Source organism: Melospiza georgiana, chromosome 21, assembly GCF_028018845.1.
Source record: "Melospiza georgiana isolate bMelGeo1 chromosome 21, bMelGeo1.pri, whole genome shotgun sequence".
NCBI classification, from domain to species: Eukaryota; Metazoa; Chordata; class Aves; order Passeriformes; family Passerellidae; genus Melospiza; species Melospiza georgiana.
Window position 1 is genome coordinate 10,513,837 of NC_080450.1, and position 25,081 is coordinate 10,538,917.

Here is a 25,081-nt window from a genome sequence, read left to right on the forward strand (position 1 = left end):
TGGGAGAGGTGGTGAGAGGACTCGCATGGCAAAAGAGAGACCCAGGCAGAAACTAGAACATGGGGAAGTTTGGGACACGTTGGAGAGCCAAGTGTTCAAAGGAGTCACCAGCAGCACCCAGAAACACACAGTCACTTCCCTCCTTTGACTTTCACAGCATTTAACTGCTTCTGAGTCATGAAAGCAGTTTCTATGGCATCAGTACAAACTGATTTACTGAGATAGTGAAATGTTTAATTCCAGTTGGCATCAAGAGGAGGGAGGCATGTAACCTCTTGAAATGCCTTTCTTGGTCCCCACCTTCAGGTTGGTGAGGCTGCATATCTTGTTCATCTTTCCCAGCATGCTGAGATGGCTTCTCTAAATCACACAAGACTTGTCATTTCTTTGCAACATTAAACTTGAGAGTATATACAGTTTCTACTTTTTTTTTTTACTTTTTTTTTCTTCAGTCATGAAGTCCACATTATGCTTCTTCAACTTTGGGATATGATCTAACCTTCTGTTATGAAATTCTGTGTGATACCAGACAGAGAGGAGCAACAGAAATTAGGTTAGATGCTTCCAGTCCTGCCAGTGAAGTTTCACCTGGAGGACAGCACTGTTTTAGAGCTGAGGCTGTACATTGGGGGGTATAAAGCAGAAATTGTGATGGTCTGAGGGGTAGCTCAGGTCCCTGTGCACAGCAGCGCCATAAGGACACAACAGATTATTTTTTAAGATGAGAGTGCTGCAAACACTGACATGTATTGCTCAGAGAGGTGATTGATGCCCCATCCCTGGAAATATCAGGGGCTCTGAGCAACCCAATATAGTAGTAAGAGGTGTCCCTGCTCATTGCAGGGGGTTGGATTAGATGACCATTAAAGGTCCCTTCCAAGCCAAACTGTAATTGCTACAGATGTACAGGCAGATGTGTAAGAGTGGCAGCTCCATTTCATGGACTGAGACAGGGAAATCAGATGTTTTGCCTAAATCTGTATAGGAAAGGACAGTGGAAGGCACTCTCTTTGTAGTCCTAGACAGGCTACAGGCATGAACTGTGTCTGTGGATGGCCCAAGCAAAACAGCTGAATTTTCTGGCCTGGCTCTTCGTATATTTTCTCCTCCTCCTCTTTATTTATGCAAAACTGACCCTTCGCTCCAAGATCTCCGTAACTTTACAGGTCAATCTTCCAGAAGTGTTTTTTCCATCATGATTTTTGAGTTACTTGTCATTGTAAAAAATTTTCTAATGCTGTGTTCTTCATATCTTCTCTCTTGATAGGAGGCAAAACTGGGCAGGAACAGGACTAACAGCTTTTGTAATTACTTGCCCCTACAGAGTCATTAGTCGAGCCCAAGGACTGAAGCTGGTCGTGGAAACTCTCATGTCATCGTTGAAACCCATTGGGAACATTGTGGTCATCTGCTGTGCCTTTTTCATAATCTTTGGGATCTTGGGAGTTCAGGTGAGTCTTCTGTAAGCCTCAGCACTTATGTTGAAAGCGTGACAAGCCTCAGATTTCCCCAAGTCAGGGTATCTGTACGCATGGCACAGTGTCAGGCTTTCTGAACTCAAACTGATGTCAGGATGGATGGGGTCTCTGTGCTCACTGCAGAGAGTTGGACTAGGTGACCCATAAAGGTCCCCTTCAATCCAACCCATTCCATGATTCTATGATCTCTCCTCCACCTTTATTCTAGTTACAAACTGATAGGGAAATAGAAACTTGAACCTGAGATCATTCGCTTGTAAACTCCAGAGAGACCTTGAACTGGAGATGCATTCAGATTCTGACAGTTTGTGTAACTGAAAGCTTGCAGAAACAAAGATTTCTGAGTCTGTTTCCTGCCAGATCTGCTGGCAATATTCTCAGTCCCAGGAGTGCTGGAACCCAGGGGGACTGTGGCAGTTTCCAATGCAACTGGTTTCTCATTACCTGGGAAGAAGAGATTGCTTCATAGAAATATTCTGACATAACACTTACTTCTTTCTGAATTTTATCTGATCTGTCACAGCTGTCTTTTGGAAAGAAACTCTATTTGGCTTTGTTTTGGAAAGGTATCTTATATAATATTTTACTCTAACATACTGCTTAAATAATAAATACAGCATTGAAAATAAACAGGGAAGAAAATCATACCATCCATAACCACCTCAGCATCTAGATTGGTTTAGCATTACAGCATAACAACATCCATCCATTATATTGAACAGACTCATAAAACTAAGCATATCCCATAAAACAATCTAACACTTATGAGAAAATTTATGCCAGAAAACAAAACTTGCAGTATGCTCTTTGAATTTCATCCCTGCTAATTGTGATGCTTTCCCTGGTGACTTGCAGCTTTATGTTAAATTGTCATGACTATTGATGTGATTCAGAGGTAGAAACAAGCAAGACTGATCCTGTATTCAGGATGCAAAATTCTCAGTGAATATTTATGTCTAATTAGATGTAAGATGAGGCCAGAGCTATTTTCTATAAAAAGATGATCACTCACTTACAGTTAGTTTTTCCATTTAAATATAAGCTGGGGTTCAAACTATTAAATCTATTTTAATGGTTTTAATCTATTAAAATCCAGACATCAAAGTTTCTAATGGTGTGTCCTCTTAGCAAAACTGTTTTGATTGTAGAGCTGCCCATGTGTGAATGGTCATTTATAAGATAGAAGAAATAGGTGGATAAAGCAAGTTCAGTAAGAAACACTGGGTCTTTTCCTTTCAGAAGTGCCCAACTGTGAAGTACTGACAAGGATCAATGTTTTTACAAATTGAGCTTTGTATTTCCAAACCCTGTCAGGAGCACTGTTACTGCTCCCACCTGAGTGGTATTACAGTCCAGCTCCTGGAGAAGTTATATTTACAGACAATATACTAGAACCATTTATTTACCTTCCTGCTTAATTAAAATTTTTCTCTGTGAGGAGTATATCTCCCCAGTCTGCCTTACCACTGATAGTGTTTCTCCATGGAAAGATCAGGGAATACTTCTTACATCCAAAATTTCTATGATTGCGTTGAGCAGTGATTAATTTTGCATGCCTAGAGACCATCTTCCTGCTGTTGATTTCTGGAGGAAACCCATGGAGCTGTGTGTGAATTTATCTTGTTCACTATTATTTCTACTGTTATTTGTCTAGAACAACGGATCAAACCCCATCAGTGTCTCTTCTCAGTATACCCAGGTGGTGTTTTAAGGAGCCTGGAGAGCAGGTTGCCATTTCCCCTCACTTTCCAACAGTAATGTCAATAACTTCTGTCAGCAAATAAAAGTAGATTTGTTGGCTGTCTCCTGGGATTTGATACCATCAATCACCCTGTCTGAAGCAGTAATCAACCCCTGCCACTTTCTGTTCCACGCGTGGGAAGCACCAGGTCTAGAATTAAGCACATGGAGGCTCCTGTTCCTCATGCAGGTATAACTAAGGAGCTGACTCTCCAGGAATTGCATCCCCCTAGGCATAAACCAAAGGAAATAAGCTCAGGATCAGGTACCCAGCACTGTCTGGGCTTGGCTCCTTAAGCTGTGCACAGGGAATAATTTCAGTGACTCTGCAGACTGCAGAGCTTTATGACAGCTGGGGCACAGCACCCGGAATCAGAGAGCAGAGCAGGACTGACAGCAGTCTTGATTCAACACGAATGTCACCCCCAGGGGCTCATCTCCCCTGGGAAGTGTCCCCTTGTGACCTCCATGAACAGAGATTAGTCCATCACTGGGTCTCTTTGCTGCCACCTTTTCTCTGCTGACAGAGGGTCCCTGTTAGACTTCATTTGTTGTTAACTGGACTGAGAGTCACCAGAATTGTTCCACATGTGATAAGAAGCCATTAGCTGATCTGGGCTGTTGGCTGGGGCTACACTTGAGCTAACAAGTGTAGGAGCAAAGGCCTTTAGGTGAGTCTCAGATCGCTGAGCCAGACAGCTTAATGCATGAGGTGGGTGTCCAAAACGATGTGAAATCATGCATTTTCTCATTAGGTGTGTCTTATACAGGCTGCTCAGTCTTAATAACCTGTATGAATCAGGTCAGTTCCCTCGACAGCTCTGGTTGGCGTGCGCTGTGCGAGAACCCTGGATAAATGCCCATCACCTGCATAGAAATCCTGTGGACTGAACCCTGACACTTCCTCTCTTTGCTTGTTTTGCAGCTTTTCAAAGGCAAGTTTTTTGTGTGCCAGGGGGAGGACACCAGAAACATCACAAATAAATCGGATTGTACAGAAGCAAGCTACAAATGGGTCCGGCACAAGTATAATTTTGATAATCTTGGCCAGGTATTAATAGAACGGTAATCTGCTTCTTTGCTCCTTTACCTCCTTGACTTAAAACCTGTGGCTTATTATCCCGTGGGATTTTCTTACAGGGCAGTGCCAGCCACAGTAAATATTCATTCACATACACAGCATTCTGTCTCTGTAATTCCCAAAGGCAGTGTTTCCAAGCAGGCATACACTTCTTTTCGGAACAGAACAAGCACATGTGGCTTCATGAAGCACTTAATTGCTTCACTGCTACATAACAAACCAAATATATCTTGCAGAAGGGCTTGTCTAATAGAGCTGGACATTTTCAGCCATCTCTGCAACGCAGCCTTTTTTTAGCAGTGTGGTAAGAACTAATTAGTTGAGAGCAGTAGAGACCCAGAGGGTGGAAATGAAGCCACTTTTGTCTTCAGCACTGTGGCTTCCGAATTACTGTTCATTGCTGAACCAGGCATTGGCACTGATAGGTTTTGCTGCCAAGAGAAATCTTGGTCATCAAAGCGTCCCATTATCAGGCAGGAAAAGGCAAGGTGGAGTAAGATGCTGCAAGTAAAAAAGGTTTAGTGCAACTGTGTCTCACTGTTTTTCCATGCGTTTCTAGGCCCTGATGTCTCTGTTTGTCCTGGCCTCCAAGGACGGGTGGGTGGATATCATGTACGATGGCTTGGACGCTGTGGGAGTCGACCAGCAGGTACAGGCTGCAGCAGAGCTGTAACAAATTACTTGTCAAAGGTCAAGTATTTTAGCTCTTGTTTTGCAAGGTACTGTGGGCCTCCACTGTCAAACGGGCTTATGAAATTAGGATCCAGGGTGGTATTTAATCCAAGTTGAGAGATGTGATGAGTTAGTAAAAAGTCTGGATTTGTACTCAACACTTTCCCTACAGATTTTGCATCGTGGTGTAACTCGTGTTAGGAGAAGCCCACCTATCAAAGGATGGTTTGACTTTTTAAGCAGTTTGGTCATTTCAGGAGAAAAGAAGTGCTTTGTGTATGTAGAGGTTGGCAATGAGGGACCTACAGTATCTGCAAAGGATGCTGCTGTCCTTCTTGCAGAAGAGAGGTGGTGCTTCTGTCCTCAACACACATTTTAGGAGCATTCAGTTAAAATGTCTCAGCAAGCTCTAATTTTCAGGAAGAGCAGAGCAGCCTGCCTGAAAGGGCTGTGAGTTCTGTGGATGGCACAGCTGTATCAATTTGTTCCCATTCTTCTTTTTGAGATTCAGTTGAAATTTGCCTTCCTCCACTTTGCAGCCAGTCATGAACTACAATCCATGGATGCTCCTCTACTTCATTTCCTTCTTGCTGATTGTGGCCTTCTTCGTCCTCAACATGTTTGTGGGGGTGGTGGTGGAGAATTTCCACAAGTGTCGGCAGCACCAGGAGGAGGAAGAAGCCAAGAGGCGGGAGGAAAAAAGGCTCCGGCGGCTGGAGAAAAAGAGAAGGAGTAAGGAGAAACAGATGGCTGGTCGGTAGTCTTTCCACATCTTTCTGAGTCCTGCTTGACCTTCCACATAATCCCCTCCTCCCTCCCCTCCCTGCCTCGCATCTGGTGATAATTCTTCTCCCAAAAGCATGTCCAGCTATAAAATTTGCATGAAGGAAATAGTGTCATCTTAGGCTGAACAAGGAGCCAAGGAAGCCTTTTTAATGGCTGCATGATTTGCAATGACCTTTCTATTGGGGGTTATTTAAATTAAAAAATAATATTAATCAGGCTTGGAGCTTCTTGGATAGCAGAGCTCAGTGTTACACAAATAGTGACAACTGCAAAGATCAGTAGTGCTGGATGGCATCATAAATCTCAGTCATGAGCACTGTTGCTGATAACTGGATTCACTATTTGGTTTATTACAGTCTTGTATTGCCACAGTGATGTTACCCGTCCCATTTATCAAGCAGGTTTATTTATTGGCACAGTAGCACCACTGCTATTCAAGAATGTAATAAAATAATAGAGCCATCTCATTCTAGTAATGCTTTAAAACTCCATAGAGAAACATATCAATGCATTTGCTTGAGAAATACAGATTAGAAGACAAAAAACCAACCAGACAAGGAGAGTAACTAACTACACAAAATAGTGCTGATGCAAATTGAACCCAACTCCAAACTAGATGTGCAAGTGTGCAGCCCTGCCTAGAGGAGGCTCTACACGTGAAACAAGGAAAGATCCCACTCTGCCAAAAGTCTCCAAACTGACATTTGTCTCTTAGTCTCTTTTCATTTTAATGTTGTTGAATAATTCAGAAATAAGTTAGCCAGAGGCCACAGATTGGAGGTGCTCTTCTTGCATGCTCTCTCTTCTGACTGAACTTTCTCCATTGCCCTTCCTGTCCACAGCCTTGCACATTCTCTCCCTGGTCAGTCCGCCTCCTGCTCTCTCCCTGTCCCCTCTCACTTCTCTATCTTTGACAGACTTCAGGACTGTTTAAAAGGCTATCTGATTAGGTGCTTGTTCCCAGAGCTGGTGATATTGTCTGTTGTTTTTTTTTGTTTTAAAGCCTAAGAGGTGTTTAATAGTTGTTGCAGGCTTAATCACAGAACCATGTTACCACGGCGCTGCCTCAGCCTCTCTGCGTTCAGCATTTCCCCAACCGTTTCCTTTGGTCACATCTTTTAGTCCCGTGAGCTTCACACGTTACAAAAACATCTTACAAAACAGGATATGTCACACCAGCCCCTGACCATCACACTCAGGTTTATGCCGAGAGCCTGCTTCCCTCACTGGCCAGTGTAAAGTAGGAGGCTTCCCTCAAGAGCACTGGAGGACACATTGGACTGTTCTCAGCTGAGTGGGACGCAGATGGAAAGAGGTTTTTTTTGTTGCATGTTTTTTTGGGTTTTCTTTTTCTCCCTCAAGAAGATGCCTAGGAAGCTCTTTTGCTTAGCTCAAGTTCCCAAGCCCAGTTTAAGACTGATGAGTTAGAAAAGGATTTTAAAGGTTGGATAGAACAATTGCTATTTAAAGTTTCAGTTTTGGAATGCTGATATTTATGTAGAAAAAAATAGATGTTTAAGCATCATTAATTACTTTATTTGTAATGCTAGAGGAACTAGATGAAGAAAAGATGTAAGTCTGGGCAATTTCCCACAGGGAAGGAATCACAAACCATCCTTGGAGATGCAGTTATTCATTCAGTGCTATGAAATACCTCATTAAAGAGGCAATAAACAGATACTTTACTGAGGATCAAATATTGCTGAGTATTCAATTGCCATAAAAACCTTTCAAGAGTAAAGTATGAAGTCCTCCAAATCACTTCAGAACAGTTTTCCCAATCCATGCTCAGCGAAACATTAGTTTTAATTGATTGTGTCCAGCTTTCCCCTCAGAGGCAACAGATGTCATTGCTTAACTTTGTTCTGCACAGTGGGAACTTGCAGACGAAACCATGACTAGGGCTGGAATTGTGCCAGCAACTGCATGGGGGTTCCTTTCAGCTGGGCTTCCTGAGTGACCCCAGATGCCCAAACCAGCCTAGGGTTGCCAAATACAGACAGACATTGACATCTGACTGGTGGCACGGCCATTTTTGGTTGTAGACTTCTTCCAATACATTTATCCAATCGGGTGTCTAAAAACTGGGGAAGCGCGTGAGATCTGAGATGTGGGCAGGTGCAGGAGTGGTCACTGTGAGCAGTATTGCTGTCCCAGCAGGAAGAGTCCCAGATGGTCCTTCAGCAGTGTCTTCAGCATCGACTGAGGGGGTTCTTGGGGATGTCTTGGGCTCTCACAAGAGGGAGGAGCACAAGAGCTCTTTCTTTTTCACATGTACCTGAGCCCACCCTGCACGAGGCACAAGGATCCCACAAGGAAACGCTCCTGGCAGAGGCAACAGAGAGCCAAAGGAACCTGCACAGGGGCTGGGGAGTCTTGCTGTGTGTCCTGCTGGGTGATTAATGCCATTTCGTTCTTTTAGATCTAATGCTGGATGATGCATTAATGGAGAGCTCAGCCAGCGCAGTGCAAGGTACTGGGCAGCTGGCACGTCGCGTCCCTCTGAATGGCAGTGCTGTGTCACTAACGGTTGCCACCGCGGCTGAGGCGTCCCACTAAACCGTGTGTGTGTGCAAAGCTCGTTTGCTTCCTTCATGGCACACGCATCTCATCCTGAGCCGCAGGTCTGCAGGCCTGCCTCAGCACTGACACTTGCAAACCCTTAATTTACTCCTCGATCATCTTACGTTGTTCGGTATTTTTTTTTTTCCCTCTGGTTTTCATTAAGACAGTGTCAGACTTTTCATGGCCTTTTTTTTTAATTTTTATTTTTTGGTTCTTTTAGCTCTTTTTTTTTTTTTTTCTGAAGAGAATAATGACTGGACTGTGAAAATGGGTCCTCTGCTGTTGACTTTAGCTTTCCAACAACCAGCTTAGGAGTCTGAATGATTTTCAGGTGTGTGTCTTTGGAAAGCTTAGGGAAGATATTTCATTATTTCTTCAGCCCTTGCTTATTGCTCTACAAACACTGTACTCCCGGGAGTGGTTTTTTTTCAGCAGGGTAAAATTCAGTATAGGGCAAAGCTTCAGTGCTTCAACAGGGAACTCAACCCCACACCAACCCCTGCTGTGGACACAGGATTTAGTCATTGTGCTGCCCAGTGTGTAAATTCTGTGCATTGATTAAGAGTTGCTCAATCCATGAAGCATTTTTTAAATTAAAAAAAATAAAGATACCACCTCAAAGCCTTTTCAGGTACTGGTGGAGATGGAGCAGCTGGGCTCAACACTAATGGGGTCTGAGCTGTCCTTTTTGACCCACAGCTCGCTCACCCTTCCCTTTCCCAGCCCCCTTCTCAGGATGATGCTCAGGGCTGCAAATCCATCCCTTGCTCTTTTTACTTTTAGGAGAAGCTTTGATCTGGAAAGCATTTTGTTTAATTCATAACTTAAGAATATTAGCCGGAATATTTAAAGAGGCACCAACATAAAAACAAATATAGCTGTAATTTTCGACAAAAATAATACGCTACAAAAATTGTGCCATTAAAACTCTCACCTGTGCACAGGCTGCCACTGCTGGCAGCCTGTGAGAGATGGGTGCAGGGCTCCATCCATCTCTCTTAGATTGCAGGGAGTTTTGATTAAATAAAAATTGGCTTTCGCTGCAGAGATAACTCAAGCAGACAGAGATTCTACCTTGTATTTCTAAGGCCTTGTTGGAAGTTATCACAACATGCTTTAATAAATCCTGAATCTCCTTCCCATTGCCATTCCTGATGTTTATATTTCTTTGATGTCTTTCTTGCTGCTCTTGCTGGGCCTCTTGGCCTCTCCTGTGAAATGGGGGCAGCGTGAGGGAGGGGCTCTCACTGGGTTTGGTGATCTGGTTACTTTTCTTCTTTTTGCTTGATTGTGACTCCTCTTCTGGTCCTACAGAGTTGCATCAAGACTGTCTTATGTTATTTTTAAGACACTGAACTCATTCCAAACCCCTCCATTATTCCTTGCAGGCTCAGAAAATCTCTTAACATTTGCCCTTAAGATGTGTACAATTGTCAGATCTGTGCTGTGTGTTTCCTTTTGCTGTCTTTTCTTTGGATCCAGTGGCAGTGAATGTGCCATGCTGCTCTGCAGGCACCAACATGAGAAATAGAAGGGTTTTATTTCTGAACCTGACTGTTGGGGATTTAGGGAATGAGTCCCCAGGTGCAGTAGATGAACTTCCTCTGGTTCAGTGAGGAATCTGGAGTTCTGACCCAAAGCTTGCCCACATCTTGGCACTTTCAGAGGGCGTCTTTTCTCTTTCTGTGAAGACAAGATGATATTGTGTGTGTGCGTGTGTGCTGCTGCCTGGTGCTTAGTGAAATATTTTATAATTTTATTTTTTCCTTTATTTTTTCTCTAAGTCTACATTCTATCACAACTGGAATCTTCGCAGTGGAAATAATTTATCATTTTCCATTTCACTTTTTTTTTTTTAATAAATCCATTCAGTACAATAAAAGCCAAGTAAAACTCTGTGTTTAAATAAAACAAGTTCCTTCAGTGCAAACTACTTTTTAACCTAATAATATTCTTGATACATTTTGTAAATCCAGCTGCGTCATGGGCTCAGTTGCTCACTGGTTTGCCACTGTCCTCCAGATACTCAAACCTGCAAAGCAGTTAATTCCCTTATTATAGGAGAAGGAAGAAGCTGAAGGAGACAGTAATGGAATTGTCCCACTCTTGTGAATTCCAATTTCCCGTGCCCACGCACCTCCAGCTCGAAGTCACCTCAGGGAAAGTGGCAATTTCTCTCTTGACAGGGCTATATTAGGAGGCAGATGCTCCTTGGAGTTATTTTGGAGCTGCATGCTCAGCTTGATTCCCCCCCAAAAATGCATTTAATGGGAAGAAAGCGGCCCCAGTCCCACTCCCTGCCGAGCCCTGGAGATTCTGGGAGTGGCACTGTCCCACAAAAACAGGGGTGCCCCAGTGCTGCTCTGCTGGGCACTGGTGGTGATGTTTCACAGGTGACATCCCACCGCCATCAAAAAATGGAGTGCAGGGTTTGGTGCCCCAAACCCAGTCTGAGATCTCTGAATCCCAAGGGCACCTGGCCTGGGAAAAGTTAGACAGGGGTTAGGAACGGGAAATATTTATCCTGCAACAGCAATGGTCATTTCCTTTCCAGCCAAACAGGAGGGAACAGTGGTGAGTTCCCAGACCATGTCAAGGGGATCAATAATAATCCTAGAGCTTGATGCCAAGAGTTGAGTACTGAAGCTTGGGATGCAACCTAAGTTGAGAGCCCATAGAAGGGATGAGCTGAAGCCAAGTGCCCTCCACTGCAGGCGCTGCTTCCCATGCCAGCACAGTCAGGACCACCATCACTTGCTCAGACACCTCCCAGCTGGCTGCAGCATCCCCTTCCTGCCTGGGTTAGGAGGAAATCTCTCAGGACCCACTGTCTGAGCCAAGTCTATCCTGTGGAATCATCTCCAGACTTGGCCCGCTTCTCCCTCTGCCTTGGCCCCCAGCCCTGGTGAAGCAGCTTGATTTACACCTTGTTTACCAGCCTGGTATCTCGTAGTGGGCTTTTGCTGTATTTCCTCATATTTTCTCATTCTGCCATTTCCTCTTTTTTGGTTTGCTCTCTGCCTTTCTTTAATGCCATATGTGCCTGGAAGCCACATTAACCTTTCCAGTAATAACCAAGACTAACCCAGAGCTCTTGTTGTTCTTGACACAGTGTATTGTAACGGTACAGTAATGTGGTCTTGTGTTAGTTGTGAAGTTCACCACCTGGAGTTTAACAGATGTCTGTATTTCCCAAGATGTTGGTATTGTTAAGCTCTTTATTGCAATAATTACAAATGGCACTGTGTCATAGGAGGCAGGGGCTTCGCAGAGGGGGAATTATACCAGATCTCTCCCAAATTCTCTGCAGAACTCTGCAGGGTCAAGTTAAAGAAATGGTATTTTCACAATGGTAAAAACTGATTTATCTGTTCAGGAAGTTCCCTGCTTACCTAGACACAGTGGGGATTTATCCCTAGCCCTCAGGCAGCATGTTAGCCTGTGTGTGGCACCGAGATGCATGGCTGACATGGGGACACTGGGGTAGCCAGTGGTGACATAACTTGCAAGCATGGGTTGCCAAATCTCCTCTTAGCAAAGTTAATGGAGAAGGATGGGACATTTATCACTGGGAACTTTCCAAGGCTGCAAGGGCATCTGTGAGAGCAGCATCTAGAGAGGGTTGGCTGGGTGCTGGGCAAGGTGAACAGGAGATGTGGTGGAAAGGGGAAAAGCCTTTGCAGATATCTCAACAATTAGCAACCCTGCTTATAAGGTCATGCACTGGCTAATCCAGGTGCAGGAGCCCTGCACAGGGAACATTTACAAGCTCTCTCTAAATCCTCTCTCTGTTCTAACAGCATTGGTGCTATTCTGTAGGATTTGGAATTATCTGTCAGTCAAAACTGAGAAAAAAATTAAATTCCAGTGTCATTATTCATAAGCAAATCCATTGCAGGAAAAGGTAGAAACGTTGACATTTTTCTTTTTGAATGTGAATTATACATAAATGTAGAAAAAGTAAGTGATCCAATTACAATGGTGTTTCTTTCTGAGATGATAAGTTGGTTCATAAAAATAGGTCCTATTCCTAACCTAATTGTATTCAAACATTTTAGTTAATTTGCTAGTCATAATTTAGCATAATGTGATCGAGATATCTTGACTTTATGGAGATTTATGCAGATTCTGAGATATCTGACAAAGTCTTATGAGTGAGTCAGCAGCTACTAGTCTGCTTTTTTTCATAAGCACTCAATAGATTCAGCATGAAAATTAATTTCATAGACCTTTTCATCAATACTGTGCTTTCGCACTTAGGTGCAGATCACCTAAAGCCCACTGCAGATCAGAAAGTGAATATTAATACTGCCTTTCATTTGATGACACTGAAACAGAATTTTGGGCCTTCCAAACCCCTACAGAATAAAACTGCTGAGTGTTTTTTCCCTTTGGTCCCTGGGCTGATAGGGAAAGGTCTGTCTCTACAGAAAAAAAACCAAAACTTATTTTTCAGGATCCTCCTATGAGGCAGGGAGCGCGTGAAACCTTTAAACCTATGGATTTGATTGAATTGTCATTGGCTATTGACAAAGTGAGCTCTATTTCCAGGCAAAATACAATCTTCTAAAATTAGTATTCCCCTAGGGCAACCCAAACCTGTGCTTCCTGCCATCATTTTTGCCAAAGTTTTTTTCTTGGACTATCGAACTGTACATTTGCTCTGGAGCACTGTAGATTTGCTCTGGAACACTAAATATCAACTGTGCAATTCTTACAGCTCAATAATTTTCATAACCAGTTGATCATCTAATTATGAGAGTAATATTATACTCTGACATTTTCAAGACAGCCCTTTCCACATCAATCTGCATTATAATGCCTCCTTGAAAATTGTACTGAATTATATACTCAGCCTTGGCATTTCCTCATTAGATATTAGGTGAGTAAATGAGTTTATCTCTAGGAACATTTGGGGTCTAAAGTCCATGTGTCGTCCCTGAGGCAGCCAAACATGGGATGCAGTTGGACAGTGCAATCTGCGTTTTGATAATCTTGTCTAAATCGTTATTTTCTGATCACTAAGGCTCATTGATCAGTTTTCCTTGGTATTTTGATGGACCATTTTTCTGACAGCCAAGGTGTTGAATTCTGTTGTCTATACAGTTTATTGCAAAGAACATCATATGTTTGCACTCTTTCTCTTTCAAAGACCACCACATACTCAATGGCCTGTGTTTTTAGGCAATTGTTAGTAAAATCTGTCCCTAGCAAATGACCATTAATTGGGTTTTCTAATGCTTTGGGGACTTTAAAGATCAACAGAAACAAAAATTGTTATTTTAATTTAAATTTAACTTAAATTTCCCTACAGAGAAAAATTTTTTTTAGCAGCACACTAGTCTCAGCTCCCCTCATCCCTGATCCCTGATACAAGGCTGAGTATAGAGCATGTCCCATTAAAATATTTAATGGATATAAGATGACGAGAGCCCTGCTGCGTATTAAAAACGGTAACATGCCGGCAAGGAAAAAAGGAAATAAAAAAGACAGTATTTTGCTGTGATTGGTCTAGAATTTATCATCTCTGGAGCTGGAGAGTGAGGGTGCATTGAGTTGAGAAAGATGCAGAGAAATCCCTTGATTTGCCTCTCGCTCTCCTCCCCGCTGCAGAAGCTCAGTGTAAGCCCTACTACTCGGATTACTCCCGTTTCCGCCTCCTGATCCACCAGATGTGCACCAGCCACTACCTGGACCTGTTCATCACCGGCGTCATCGGCCTCAACGTCATCACCATGGCCATGGAGCACTACCAGCAGCCCAAGGTGCTGGGGCAGCCCGGGGGGGACGGGCAGAGCTGTGCTGGGCTGTGCTGCTGGGCAGGGTTAGGGCCAGCTGTGCTGTCAGAGACGCCCGCCTTTGCCAGGGGAGTGCAGCCATCCTACGGCCAGCCCCCAGCTCCATCCAGGGCTTTTGGTACAAGGATCCCGCTGTGCCTCTCCCTTCTAGTTCAGTGCAAACTGGCCACTTTGAAAATGGGACTGGGAGTGGGTTTGCTTGCTTTTGCTAGATTGATCGCCGTTGATATCTTCCATTTCACTCAGGTTTTACACCCACCCTCTCCCCCCGCCACCACCCCCCCCCCCGACCCCGCAAAAAAAAAAGAGAAGAGAGAAAAAGGAAAAATAATAGAAGAATTTGGGAAATGGGGTTTTTTGAAAGTTTCTTCTAAATCCCCAGTGTCCCTGGTTTTCACACGAATTGGATTCCATGCTGGTCTTTAAAATGCATTTTAATATGTTAGTGTGCTTAATTCCTGGGTCTTTGTCATACTGCGAAAATAAAAACAGCCTGTCCTGAGATGTCAAGTCTTTTCTGCATAAGAATGAAAGGGAAATAGCTGCCTTTGCCACATAACTTGTACTTAATTTTATTAGCGACATTCAGAATGAATAAATATAACACACAATAGGAGGAAACATTCTTTAAAATTAGACAGGATGTCAATACTTAATATAAAAAAAAACCCCAAACAATTAAAATATGCAAATGACGGGGGCAGGGGGAAATATTCTCCAATCTATCATAAGCCAAAAGTTAAAGGCAGCTAGCCCAATTTATTTTTTCTGTGCAGGTCACCTTTAAATACTCTGGAAGGCTCATTGCATGGTTCAGTTATTAGATGATGAAGCAGGTTGTTGGCAAAGGGGTCTGGGCTGGAGTCATTCTGGGGCACGTGTCTTACCACAGTTGCTTTGCAGCTACATTTTCCCTTGTATTATAGAAGTGTTGGGCAGGCTTTTGTTTTTCTTTTTCTTTAGAAAAATAACATTTTGTGTCTAAGCCTCTGGTATGCAGCATCTGGCTAGTAAGTCCAAGCTTGGGTTATGCTGGGATGACAGCATGGTCAGAGTCATGCACATGCTTGAGTCCTGCTGAACTGGGGTATGGAAATCTCTTTAGTCTGGATGATGGATGGCTGGGATCCTGAAGATATTTGAAGGCCAAATGTACCAAAGAGATTTATATCCAAACTAGTGATTTCTTGGTGCTGAAAGGGGTTGGTTTTTGGATATAGCAGGATGGCCTGGGGATGAGACCCCAGATGGAGATGCTGCAGCTCCTGGAGAGGACGAAATGCTGCAGTGTGCAGAGAGGTGGCTTGAGTAAAGAGCTGCTGAGAAAAATCTGCTTCTGCCAGCTAAATGTGCTCATTTGCTGCAGAGCCCAAGTGCCCTGCAGTGTGGCAGGGAGGCTTGCTCAGAGCCACAGCTTCCTTTGGCAGCTGGGCTGGTGCTTCTTGGTCACATGAGGTGATTTTTGTCCATGGATGCTGGAAGCTAAACTGTAGCACAAAGGCAGAGTACATGACTTAAACTCCTTCTGCTATGATTTCTCCCACTCAGGGATAGGTAAATGTTGGATTTGGTCTGTGAGCACATCTCCCCTGTTCCCTAATACTGCCCTGGACATTGTTATTACCATTCTGTTTGCCAGCAGGGAGAAATTCAATGCACAATACTTAAGAGGCTGTGAAGGATGCTGCTACCACAGTGTTCCTTCATGAGTGAGGCTTTTGGGGATGAAATCACTTCTGATGTAGCTTAATGCCTGACTGTGCAAGAGTTGTCCCAGCCAGGATGCACTTGGATTAAACACCAGACTGACTTCTTGCAGAAAGAAGGGGGGCAGAGGAAAATGCAAGGCACTTGCTTCCCCTGGCATGTCATCCCTCTGTTGCGCTCCTTGCCAAAAGCTCAAGGTGAGAAGTAATGCCAGGCTGCCACCAAGGAGCCATTTGGCCAGCACTTGCACAAATGGACAAGTGGGATGAAATTCAGCTCTCTGACAAAAGCACAAGAGGTCTTGTGCTGCTGAGAGCAGCAAATGCAGCAGCTCTTTCTGCGCACCCCAGCGATCCCAGCTGGGGCTGTGCTGCTGCTGGGGGAGTGAGTTGTGCCTTGGGCCTCTGTCAGCCCCTCCTGAGATTCTGTCACCAGGCAGCGAGTGTACTCCATGAATCCCTGGGACTTTTCCCTAGGACATTTTTCATCAGAGAGAGCCCGTGTTTGAAGGCTTTTGACTGTAATGGCTAACTGATGACACAAGAGTCGGGTTTGGAGGCAGCAAAGCACCTCTGCAGAACTAACATCTAACCCCAGTCCTGTGTCCACATCCCAGGTTCTTGATGAAGCCCTGAAGATTTGCAATTACATCTTCACCGTTATCTTTGTCATGGAATCTGTTTTCAAGCTTATTGCCTTTGGATTTCGCCGCTTCTTCCAAGACAGGTAACAAAAGATCCATTGTGATCGTGAGGTGAGCAGCAGGCTCTGGGGAGAGCTGCCCACATTCCATGTCCTGAATTCCCATGCTCTGGCCCATACTGTGAGTCTGACACGTATGAAGGCTTTTTGGAGTGACTGGTTGAGGGCTGGGTAGGAAGAGACATGGGATGTAAGCTGGAGGATGGGTTGTGCAGGCCAAGGAGTGAGATTGCACCATTTTGGCCCTTGGGAGCAGATGAAGGAGGGACAGATCTCCACCAAGCAGCCAGTTCTCTTCTCATGCCAGTTGCATGTCCATATAATCAAGTGAACCTGCTGAAGAGACAAAATTTATGTAAGAGGAAGAATCTATACCTGAGTGAACATGAAAGAAAGAAAGAAAGGACCTATTTTTAATGCAGATGAGAAGCAATAAATGACATTGTAGTCTTTATTTAGATTTTCACTGGCTTACTTCACAAACACAAATCTTATGTCCTTGGTGGATCTTTCTCCCATTTTTGTCTTCTTCAATGTTAATACCAAAACCAGGGTACTAAGCAGGCCTTCACATGAGCCCTTCAGCAACCAGTGGATGGTTCCATCCCTGTCCCCACATTTTGTGTGTCCATGCTGGAATTAACACTTTCTCCAGACTGGCACGAATCCTTGGGGCCTTTCTTTCACCAACGCAACTTTTTTTCTAAGGACTGGACATGGGATCCTGTTCTCTCTGGGGCAGATCTCACATCGAGGTCCACAAATGTCATGTCTAGAAGTGGCTAGACAGACAATACAATGCCTCTCCTGAGGTTTGGAGTCTCTGCGTAAAAAACTTCCCAGCTTTTGTTCCTCTTTCCCCTCAGTCGAGGATATCTTTGGAATTGGCTGGTTTTCTAATGAGATGTATTAGTTATAATGATTTCATAACATCACTGCTTTTATATAATACCCTCAGAAAAATACTGCAGATTCATTTGAGTTCTCAAACCATTGAAATTACTGGAATTTGTGTGAAACAGGTTGCCTCCCATTGCCAGCTTCTTAGTAGATGTTAAACTTCACTTTTTGTTGTCTCCAGATGGAACCAATTAGATCTGGCAATTGTGCTACTGTCTATCATGGGCATCACTTTGGAAGAGATCGAGGTGAATGCTTCACTACCAATTAACCCCACGATTATCCGGATCATGAGGGTTCTCAGAATCGCTCGAGGTGAGAGGGATAAAGCAGAATTTACTTGTGCTTGAGGTATGTGGTTGGCACCAGGAGAGAGTTAAACATTGAGAAAGAGTCCTGGGGCACATCCCCATCATGATGTGCATATTTCTGGCATCACAGGCTGTAAACAAATGAAAGAACAATGGGGAAAAATACTTGCAAGGAGCCAAAAAGCTGAGCCAACTGACCATGTGTTTCTGCCTTAAGAGATCTTGAAGCCTGAGAGCTTAGAAATTAAGGAGAAGTAGCTGTGGCAGTAACTCCCAGAGATGTACCTGGGAAAATTGCTCCAGTCAAATCAAAGTCATCTCTAACGGGGATTAGAGAATACAAGTTTGAGTACATTGGCTTTAAAAGATGAGCATCTAATAATTTTAAATTCCCATGAGGCTTTACATCACACCGCTTGGTGACAAAGCATGCCTTGTCACACTGTACCCATCTGTCCCTTCAGACGTGTTCCCAAGTCAGGGAGCCAGCTTCTTCAGGGATTGAAGAAGGTGATTTTTCAAAACAGGGAGGTGTCAGGGCCAAATGTTGAAGATGTAAAATGTGAGTGCTCAGGCCCTTAATGAAGTACTTCCAGGCCCTCCTGAAGGGTATTGTGCTCTGAGGAAGGATTGTTTTGATTACAGCCCTCATCTAAGCAGAGAAGGAGCTGGAGGAGAAATTAAATGCTGCTGTCTCAAGAGGGGTGAAAAGTGGGTTTTCTGTGCATTGGATCCCTTTCAGAATTAAAAATACATGCAGCTTCCAATTGGAAATGCAGCCTTCTGGAAGAGATGTGTAAATCATTCCTCAGTGAATCATGTACGAAAGTGGGTAGCCTATGGAAGTGGGAAAGTAGCCCCAGGGCTGGGAAAGGAACTGCTCATGATTACCAGAGGAAGGAGAGGAGTCCAACACAGATAAAGTGGGGAAGGAAGAGCCAGGCAGAGTGATAACGCTTTCTCCAAGTCTCAGAGTAGGTGATGCTGCTATTCATGGGATTTTGATAGTATCCAGGCAACAACGAATGATGTAAAAAGGCCAAGGACTGTAGCAGCTAATGGAGAACACTTGACAAGATTTCATGTTTCTCTTCCTATAATCTGTGGCTCCTGGGAGAGGGACTGAGTTTGTGCCTCTGTGCTAATGCTGCCATTACCATACTGCAAATGTGTTTTCCACAGTGCTGAAGTTGCTGAAGATGGCTGTGGGGATGAGGGCCCTTCTGGACACCGTGATGCAAGCGCTGCCACAGGTAACCTACTGCCATATCAAACCAGAGCTCTTCTGGCCCACAGCTCATTTCCTATTGCAGAGGAATGCTAATAATTTTATCTTTACTGTCATTAGAGAATCACATTTCCCTCCCGAAGCACTGAGATTCAGTCCCCACATTGAGGTCATTTTTGCCCTGAAGCAATTTAAGTTTTGGAATAAAGAATACAGCAAGAAACAGGTCTGGAACAACAAAAAAAACATCAATGAATGTTCTCTTTTTTTTGTGTTTTTTCCCCCCATTTCTTTTTCTCTTTTCAGGTGGGAAATCTGGGCCTTCTCTTCATGTTGTTGTTTTTCATATTTGCAGCTCTTGGAGTGGAGCTGTTTGGAGACCTTGGTGAGTTTTCCTGTGCCAGTGGGAGGGGTGGGAATGGTGTTGGAGTGGAGGGTCTCACAGCTGTGCTTGCTCTTACAGAGTGTGATGACACACACCCCTGCGAGGGGCTGGGACGGCATGCCACATTCAGGAACTTTGGGATGGCCTTCCTGACCCTATTCCGAGTATCCACAGGAGACAACTGGAATGGGATAATGAAGGTAAGTGTTAAGTGTTTGTCAGCAAGTGTATTGCTGTTCTAGATGTGAAATTTGCCAAATCTTCTCAGTTTTCTTCATGAAAGGACAACCCATTGCAGAACACACTGTGGTTCATGCTGCAATCTCTTCACATCCCTCCATCTTTTAGTGTCATTGTTTAGTTTGATAAGTTGGTGTGAGGTGACAGGTTGGACTTGAGGATCTCCAAGGTCTTATCCAGCCCGGCTGATTGTGTGATCATTCCCCCCCTGTTTCCAGGACACACTGCGTGACTGTGACCAGGAGTCCACCTGTTACAACACCGTCATTTCCCCCATCTACTTCGTCTCCTTTGTGCTGACAGCCCAGTTTGTCCTGGTGAATGTGGTGATTGCGGTGCTCATGAAGCACTTGGAGGAGAGCAACAAGGAGGCAAAGGAGGAGGCAGAGCTTGAAGCAGAACTGGAGATGGAGATGAAGACCATCAGCACTGGCCAGCACAGCCCCTCCAACATCTTTGCGTGGACAGGCACCACCAGTGGAGAGAGACCAGAGAACCCCAGCGGATTTACCAATCCCATGCAAATCAAGATGGATTCTCAGCTCTCACTCGCTTATCATACGGTGAGATTCTCTGTGAGGAGTGCTTGACCTGCATTTTTGTTGGGGAAGACTTGCATGAGTTGGTAGTGGAAGAGGCGTGTACCAGATGTTCTGGGCTTGTATTCCCCGCTGTCTGCTGCTGACGCTTTTGTGGTTTGGGAGCCAATGCTGCAGGGAACAGACAACAGGCAGTCTCCAGTCCACCTTGATGCATCTGTTTGGAGGAAAAGAGTTTTGCAATTTACCCTGGAGGTCAGCTCAAGCTACAGAGTTCAGAGCTAGCTCCAAATTTACTCTAATTCAGAGTTTTGACTGGTCCTTTGTGATAGCAAAATCATGAGCGTAATGTGTTTGCTTTTCTAATACAGACCATGAGCCCCAACATAAAAGAGGAATAAAACTTGCTAATCTTTGCTTCAGTATTAAATTTGTTTTATGTAACCTCAATTTAATATCCATCCCCACAGTCAGGCTTGTAAGAAAAGATTTTCTTAACAGTGGAATAATCCAGAGGAGACTCAAACCTGAGCTCACCAGAGCTGGTGGCAGAACTCCCACTAGCAGCAACATAGGTGTAATGTGGGAGCTACTACAAGCTGCACCACGTCTCCCTAAAGCACAGTTTTTGGATGAAGACTCAGTTTGAGGAATGAGAGGTGAGATCAAGCCCCAGACAAGTTATCTGGGAGGTCACTGAGCTGAAATTACTCAGGAAATACAGTCCAGCCTTTTTTTTAGTCCTAGCTGATTGCAGATTGGGTTAAACTCTCTGCAGACCTCATTAACTTTTATTACATCATGATTTCACAACAGCATATCTTGGCCGCAGCCTGGGGTAGACTAATGCATATTCTAATGCATGAAAAACTAATTTATGATTTTTAGTCCAAGGGTGAAAGAGAGTAAATCCCCGCTTAATCTTTGTTTCAGTTCCTAAGCTACTGGAAATTTCTGGTGCCATTAGAATCTCTGATGTCTGAGATAGAGTCCAAAGCTGCTCTTTGGCTTAGGAAAAAGGACTTCAGGGCCCTATGGGGAATCCTCTAGGAAGAAACAACGCATCCCAACTGGTGCTGTGTGTGTTGAGCAGAGTTCTGGCAAACTGTCCTCAGCCCTGTTGTCCTGCACCAGCACTGAAACTGGCAAAAAAGAGAAATTGCTAAATTGTGAGACAAATCAGTCTGAATGATACCCTCACTCTGCAGTTTGTTAAACCTGCCCTCTCTGAAGGCGGCCTGGGAAGGGGTTTATTCCAGTAATAACCTTCGGAGTGTGATTCTTGCTCTTTCCCTCAAACAGAAGCCTCAAAAACCTCCGAAGATCTTATTCTGACTATTTATTTTCCCAACCAAAATCTTCAGGACAAATCTGATGCTTGAGCTTGCTAGCAGAGGAATACAACTCCCAGGACACAGCCCTGCAATGACAGCATGCTCTTTTGCTTGCCTCTTTGCCGGGGTTTTTGCGCTGTGTGCTGTTTGACTGTAGCGCTGGTCCTCATCTCATTGTATGCGTTGGGCATTCCCCACATGGAAGGTGCACCCTGAAATCACTGCCCTGCTGCCTGAAAAAGCCAGTCCCTGCTCTGTACAACCCCAGTGCTGTGGCCAGCTGGTTTAACATTGGCCAGAGTGCTGGGGGCACCTCAGCCCATGTCTGGCACATGAATTAGTGACCTGTGTCCATCCTGCTCAGTTGCAGCTTCCATGGACAGGACACTCAGCTTCTCTTCAGTCAGGTTATTTTCATTTCTGTGCCTTCTGGATATGGTGTCAAGTATTAGGTCCTGCAGCTCAAAAGGCATGGACCATGTGTGTAGAAGTCTTGCAGCACGTAGTGTCCTGTTGAAGTTGACAGCACCAATGGAAAAATGCTGCTCAGCCCCCAGAAATGACTGGCCATGTTTGATGAGAGGGAGATTGTCTCCAAGAAGGGCCCCGGGTGGGAGCAGCCATGGTCTTGGGGCAGCTGCCTCATCTCTTGTAATGTCTGGGAAAGCTGTCTCTGCTCACCGTGATATTACTGCACTGTTCTCTCTCCTTTTCTCCTGTCCCATTGTTCCTGTTACTGCTGTTCTCCTTGAATGTTTCCACCTTTTTTCCCCCCCTTCTTTTTTTTCCCCCTCATTTTGTTCATTGGGTTTGATATGCTGTCCTTTTTTTCTTTCTGTCTCCATCCCTTGCCTTTTTCCTCCTCTCTTTTTGGCTTGCTCTCTCTCTCTCTGCATGCTATACACCACCCTTCCTAGGAAAGGCACTTGTTTGATACCATATCACTGCTGATCCAGGAATCTCTGGAAGGAGAGCTGAAGCTGATGGACAACCTGTCAGGCTCTGTGTGCCATCATTATGCCCTCCCAGCTCCCGAATATTACAACTCTGAGAACCAGGTTAATATTCCTAATTTCCTGCAAAGTCTCCATCCAAACTTAATTTGACTGAGACCTTTAATAGCAAGTTAAAGTTCTTTATGTAATGCAGTCACAGGGATTGGGAAGCATAAGTCACTTTGGCTTTTTCTGCGGGAGTAGATGATGTTGTCTATCAATGCAAGAGGAAGAGAACATGCTCGGACTTTCCCTTTCCCCTTTCAACACAGTAAGAATTTTTTCATTGGGATTTACAGTTCATGGGTATTAGAGGGGAAACGTGCAAAATTCCATCTCCATCCTTCAGTGTGGTTCTTCTATTTGGCTTCCTGCTCCTAAGCAGGGCTCCACAGCAATGTCAGGGAATGTCTGCAGTGTGAGGTTTTCTCAGAGCAGAGCCTGAGTTGTGGGGTTCATCAAACGATCTCTGTGTTCTGTGCCTACTTGTACTTCATGAAAATCCAGTTTTGAAAGGTTTTCCTAAACAGTCTTCTTGCAAATGGGTCACTGTAAACTAGATGCTCATCTCTGATCCAGTGAATCTGGGAGGGGTGGCAGCCCTTAATGATGCACAGAAGTAACTGTGTGCTCCAGTGCTTTCTCAAGCAGACAGTGCTTGTTTAAAATTAGTCCACTTATTTCCTAGAATAAAATACCTACTTTTTAAAGTGCATTGTTCTTTAGAGCAAATATTTTCCCTAAAAGACAGCAGTGACCATGATAGCAATTCAAGCACACCTATTTTTTGCTGCAGTTGGAATTGAGCAAATTCCATATTTCTTGATCTGTTCCCCCCTCTCCCCCCTCAACGTCGTCTAAAAATAGCAGAAGTCTTCATGTTAAATCAGTGTGCTTGTTTATGAGCTCACTGACACTCTAAATTACCCAACTTTTGATGGTTCATTAGAGGAAAGGAACAAGCTTAGGTAAAATGAAATCCTACTGCAGATCTTTATATAGCAGGATAACATGTCTCCCTCTGATTGCTCCATATTGCATCCCAGGGTCTATTAAGCTATAGGAAGTGGTTGTCTCTAATAATTGCCAGAGGAATAGAGATCGTAGCTTTGGCAGGGAAGACAGAGGGTCAGTAGGAAACTCAGTGAGAGCTGGTTGAAAATGTTTTGTCACAACATTTTTCATCAGAAAGTGCTGCTGCAGCAAAAAAAATGGGTTTGTTCTGACATTTCTGTAGTGAAAAAATACAGCATTCCAGTTTGCAATGGCTTTTTCTTTTAAAATTTAAGCATTCCCCACCCCCCCGTCTATAATTAAAACTGGTCTAAATCAGTTAGGTGTTTCCAACAAAATGTTTTGACAGCTTCAAACTCAGTTTTGGATTTAGGAAGGCTGAAGTGGGGTGATGTTTTGTTTACATTTTGGCTTTTCTGTTCACACCATTTGTCATGTTCTCAGGCAACTCAGGAATTTAGAGCAGCGCTGGGACTTGCTGAAAGCAACCTGATTAATAGCAGCTCCCAGCAGGGCAGTTCCAGCAGGCAGGAGCTGCTGGAGTCCACCATGCTGCTGGACTGCTTTTTCCTGGCTCTGGTTGGTGGGTCCCTCTTAGGGATTCCTGTCCTAAGGCTGGCAGCCTTCACGGTGATGCCTTTTAGGGGAGCCTCATATTAAATCAGGGGCTCCACATCATCTCTCTTATCCCTTGCCAGCAGATAAGTGTGCTAGAAGAGATATCAGAGCTGAGGTCAGATGAGAGGAGTCTGTCCCTCTTACTTATCTCAGCTGAATTTTGAGCCTCTCCAGGCTCACTCATCGCTGGGTTTGTTCCATCCTGCGGCTGCCATTTCTAAGAGTGAGAAAACCCAGTCCTTTGACAACTTCGATGCAAGAGATCTGGGCCTCTCTGTTTTCTCTTGGAAGATTTATTGCTGCTGAGAGACTTTTCAAGCACAGAAGATGGCAAAAAAAATGCACAGTGAGAAATGAAAAGGAAGCACCTGGGACTTAGCTAGAGCAGGCAGCCCCTGCGAGCATGAGCTGGGTTTGGAGGTTACCTGGTGAAATGCCATTCCTGGTGTCATAAGCACTGTGTCCAGGGAGGGGATCTGGGGAGAACTGAGCCTGCTGCAGAGCAGACACCCCCTCTGTTACAGGGCTTGCAAGGGTTGCAGGATGAAGAGAGAGGCGAGAATGATGACCTCATGTTCAGAAGGCTTGATTTATCATGTTATGATATATCTTACATTATAACTATACTAAAAAGAATAGAGAGAAAAGTTCTCAGAAGCTAAGAATAGAAAAGGAATGAATAACAAAGGTCTGTGTCCCGGCAGAAAGCGAGAACAGCTCTGCCGTGAGTGGTCAGTAAATCCAAACATCCACAGGAGACCAATCATGGATCCACCTGTTGCATTCCACAGCAGCAGATAACCATTGTTTACAGTTTGTTACTGAGGCCACAGCTTCTCAGAAGGGAGAAAAATCCTAAAGAAAGGATTTTTCAGAAAAGATGTCTGTGACATCCCTCTTACAGTGCCTGGCAGCAGAACTGCTGCTCTGGGGGAGATGCCGCTTGTCCTGTTTTCCCCCTCTTTTTCCTCCAAAATCTGAAGTGACA

The 25,081-nt window shown here is 44.3% G+C and overlaps 1 protein-coding gene across 13 annotated transcripts in view; it reads left to right on the forward strand.

Moving 5' to 3' along the window:
- The window catches only part of CACNA1G (calcium voltage-gated channel subunit alpha1 G), a 148,418-nt gene that overhangs the window by 108,030 nt on the left and 15,307 nt on the right, over window positions 1–25,081 (forward strand). For 7 of the 13 annotated variants that reach the window (XM_058038608.1, XM_058038616.1, XM_058038617.1 and 4 more), the window contains 13 exons: window positions 1,325–1,451; window positions 4,144–4,269; window positions 4,859–4,948; window positions 5,511–5,724; window positions 8,180–8,230; window positions 13,936–14,087; window positions 16,444–16,553; window positions 17,611–17,744; window positions 18,923–18,993; window positions 19,275–19,353; window positions 19,432–19,553; window positions 19,812–20,156; window positions 22,384–22,524. In XM_058038608.1, the coding sequence (XP_057894591.1) occupies window positions 1,325–1,451; window positions 4,144–4,269; window positions 4,859–4,948; window positions 5,511–5,724; window positions 8,180–8,230; window positions 13,936–14,087; window positions 16,444–16,553; window positions 17,611–17,744; window positions 18,923–18,993; window positions 19,275–19,353; window positions 19,432–19,553; window positions 19,812–20,156; window positions 22,384–22,524 (1,762 nt within the window). Of the gene's footprint in view, window positions 1–1,324; window positions 1,452–4,143; window positions 4,270–4,858; window positions 4,949–5,510; window positions 5,725–8,179; window positions 8,231–13,935; window positions 14,088–16,443; window positions 16,554–17,610; window positions 17,745–18,922; window positions 18,994–19,274; window positions 19,354–19,431; window positions 19,554–19,811; window positions 20,157–22,383; window positions 22,525–25,081 lie in introns of those variants that run through there. The other 6 variants (XM_058038610.1, XM_058038612.1, XM_058038615.1 and 3 more) reach the window with 4 other exon arrangements.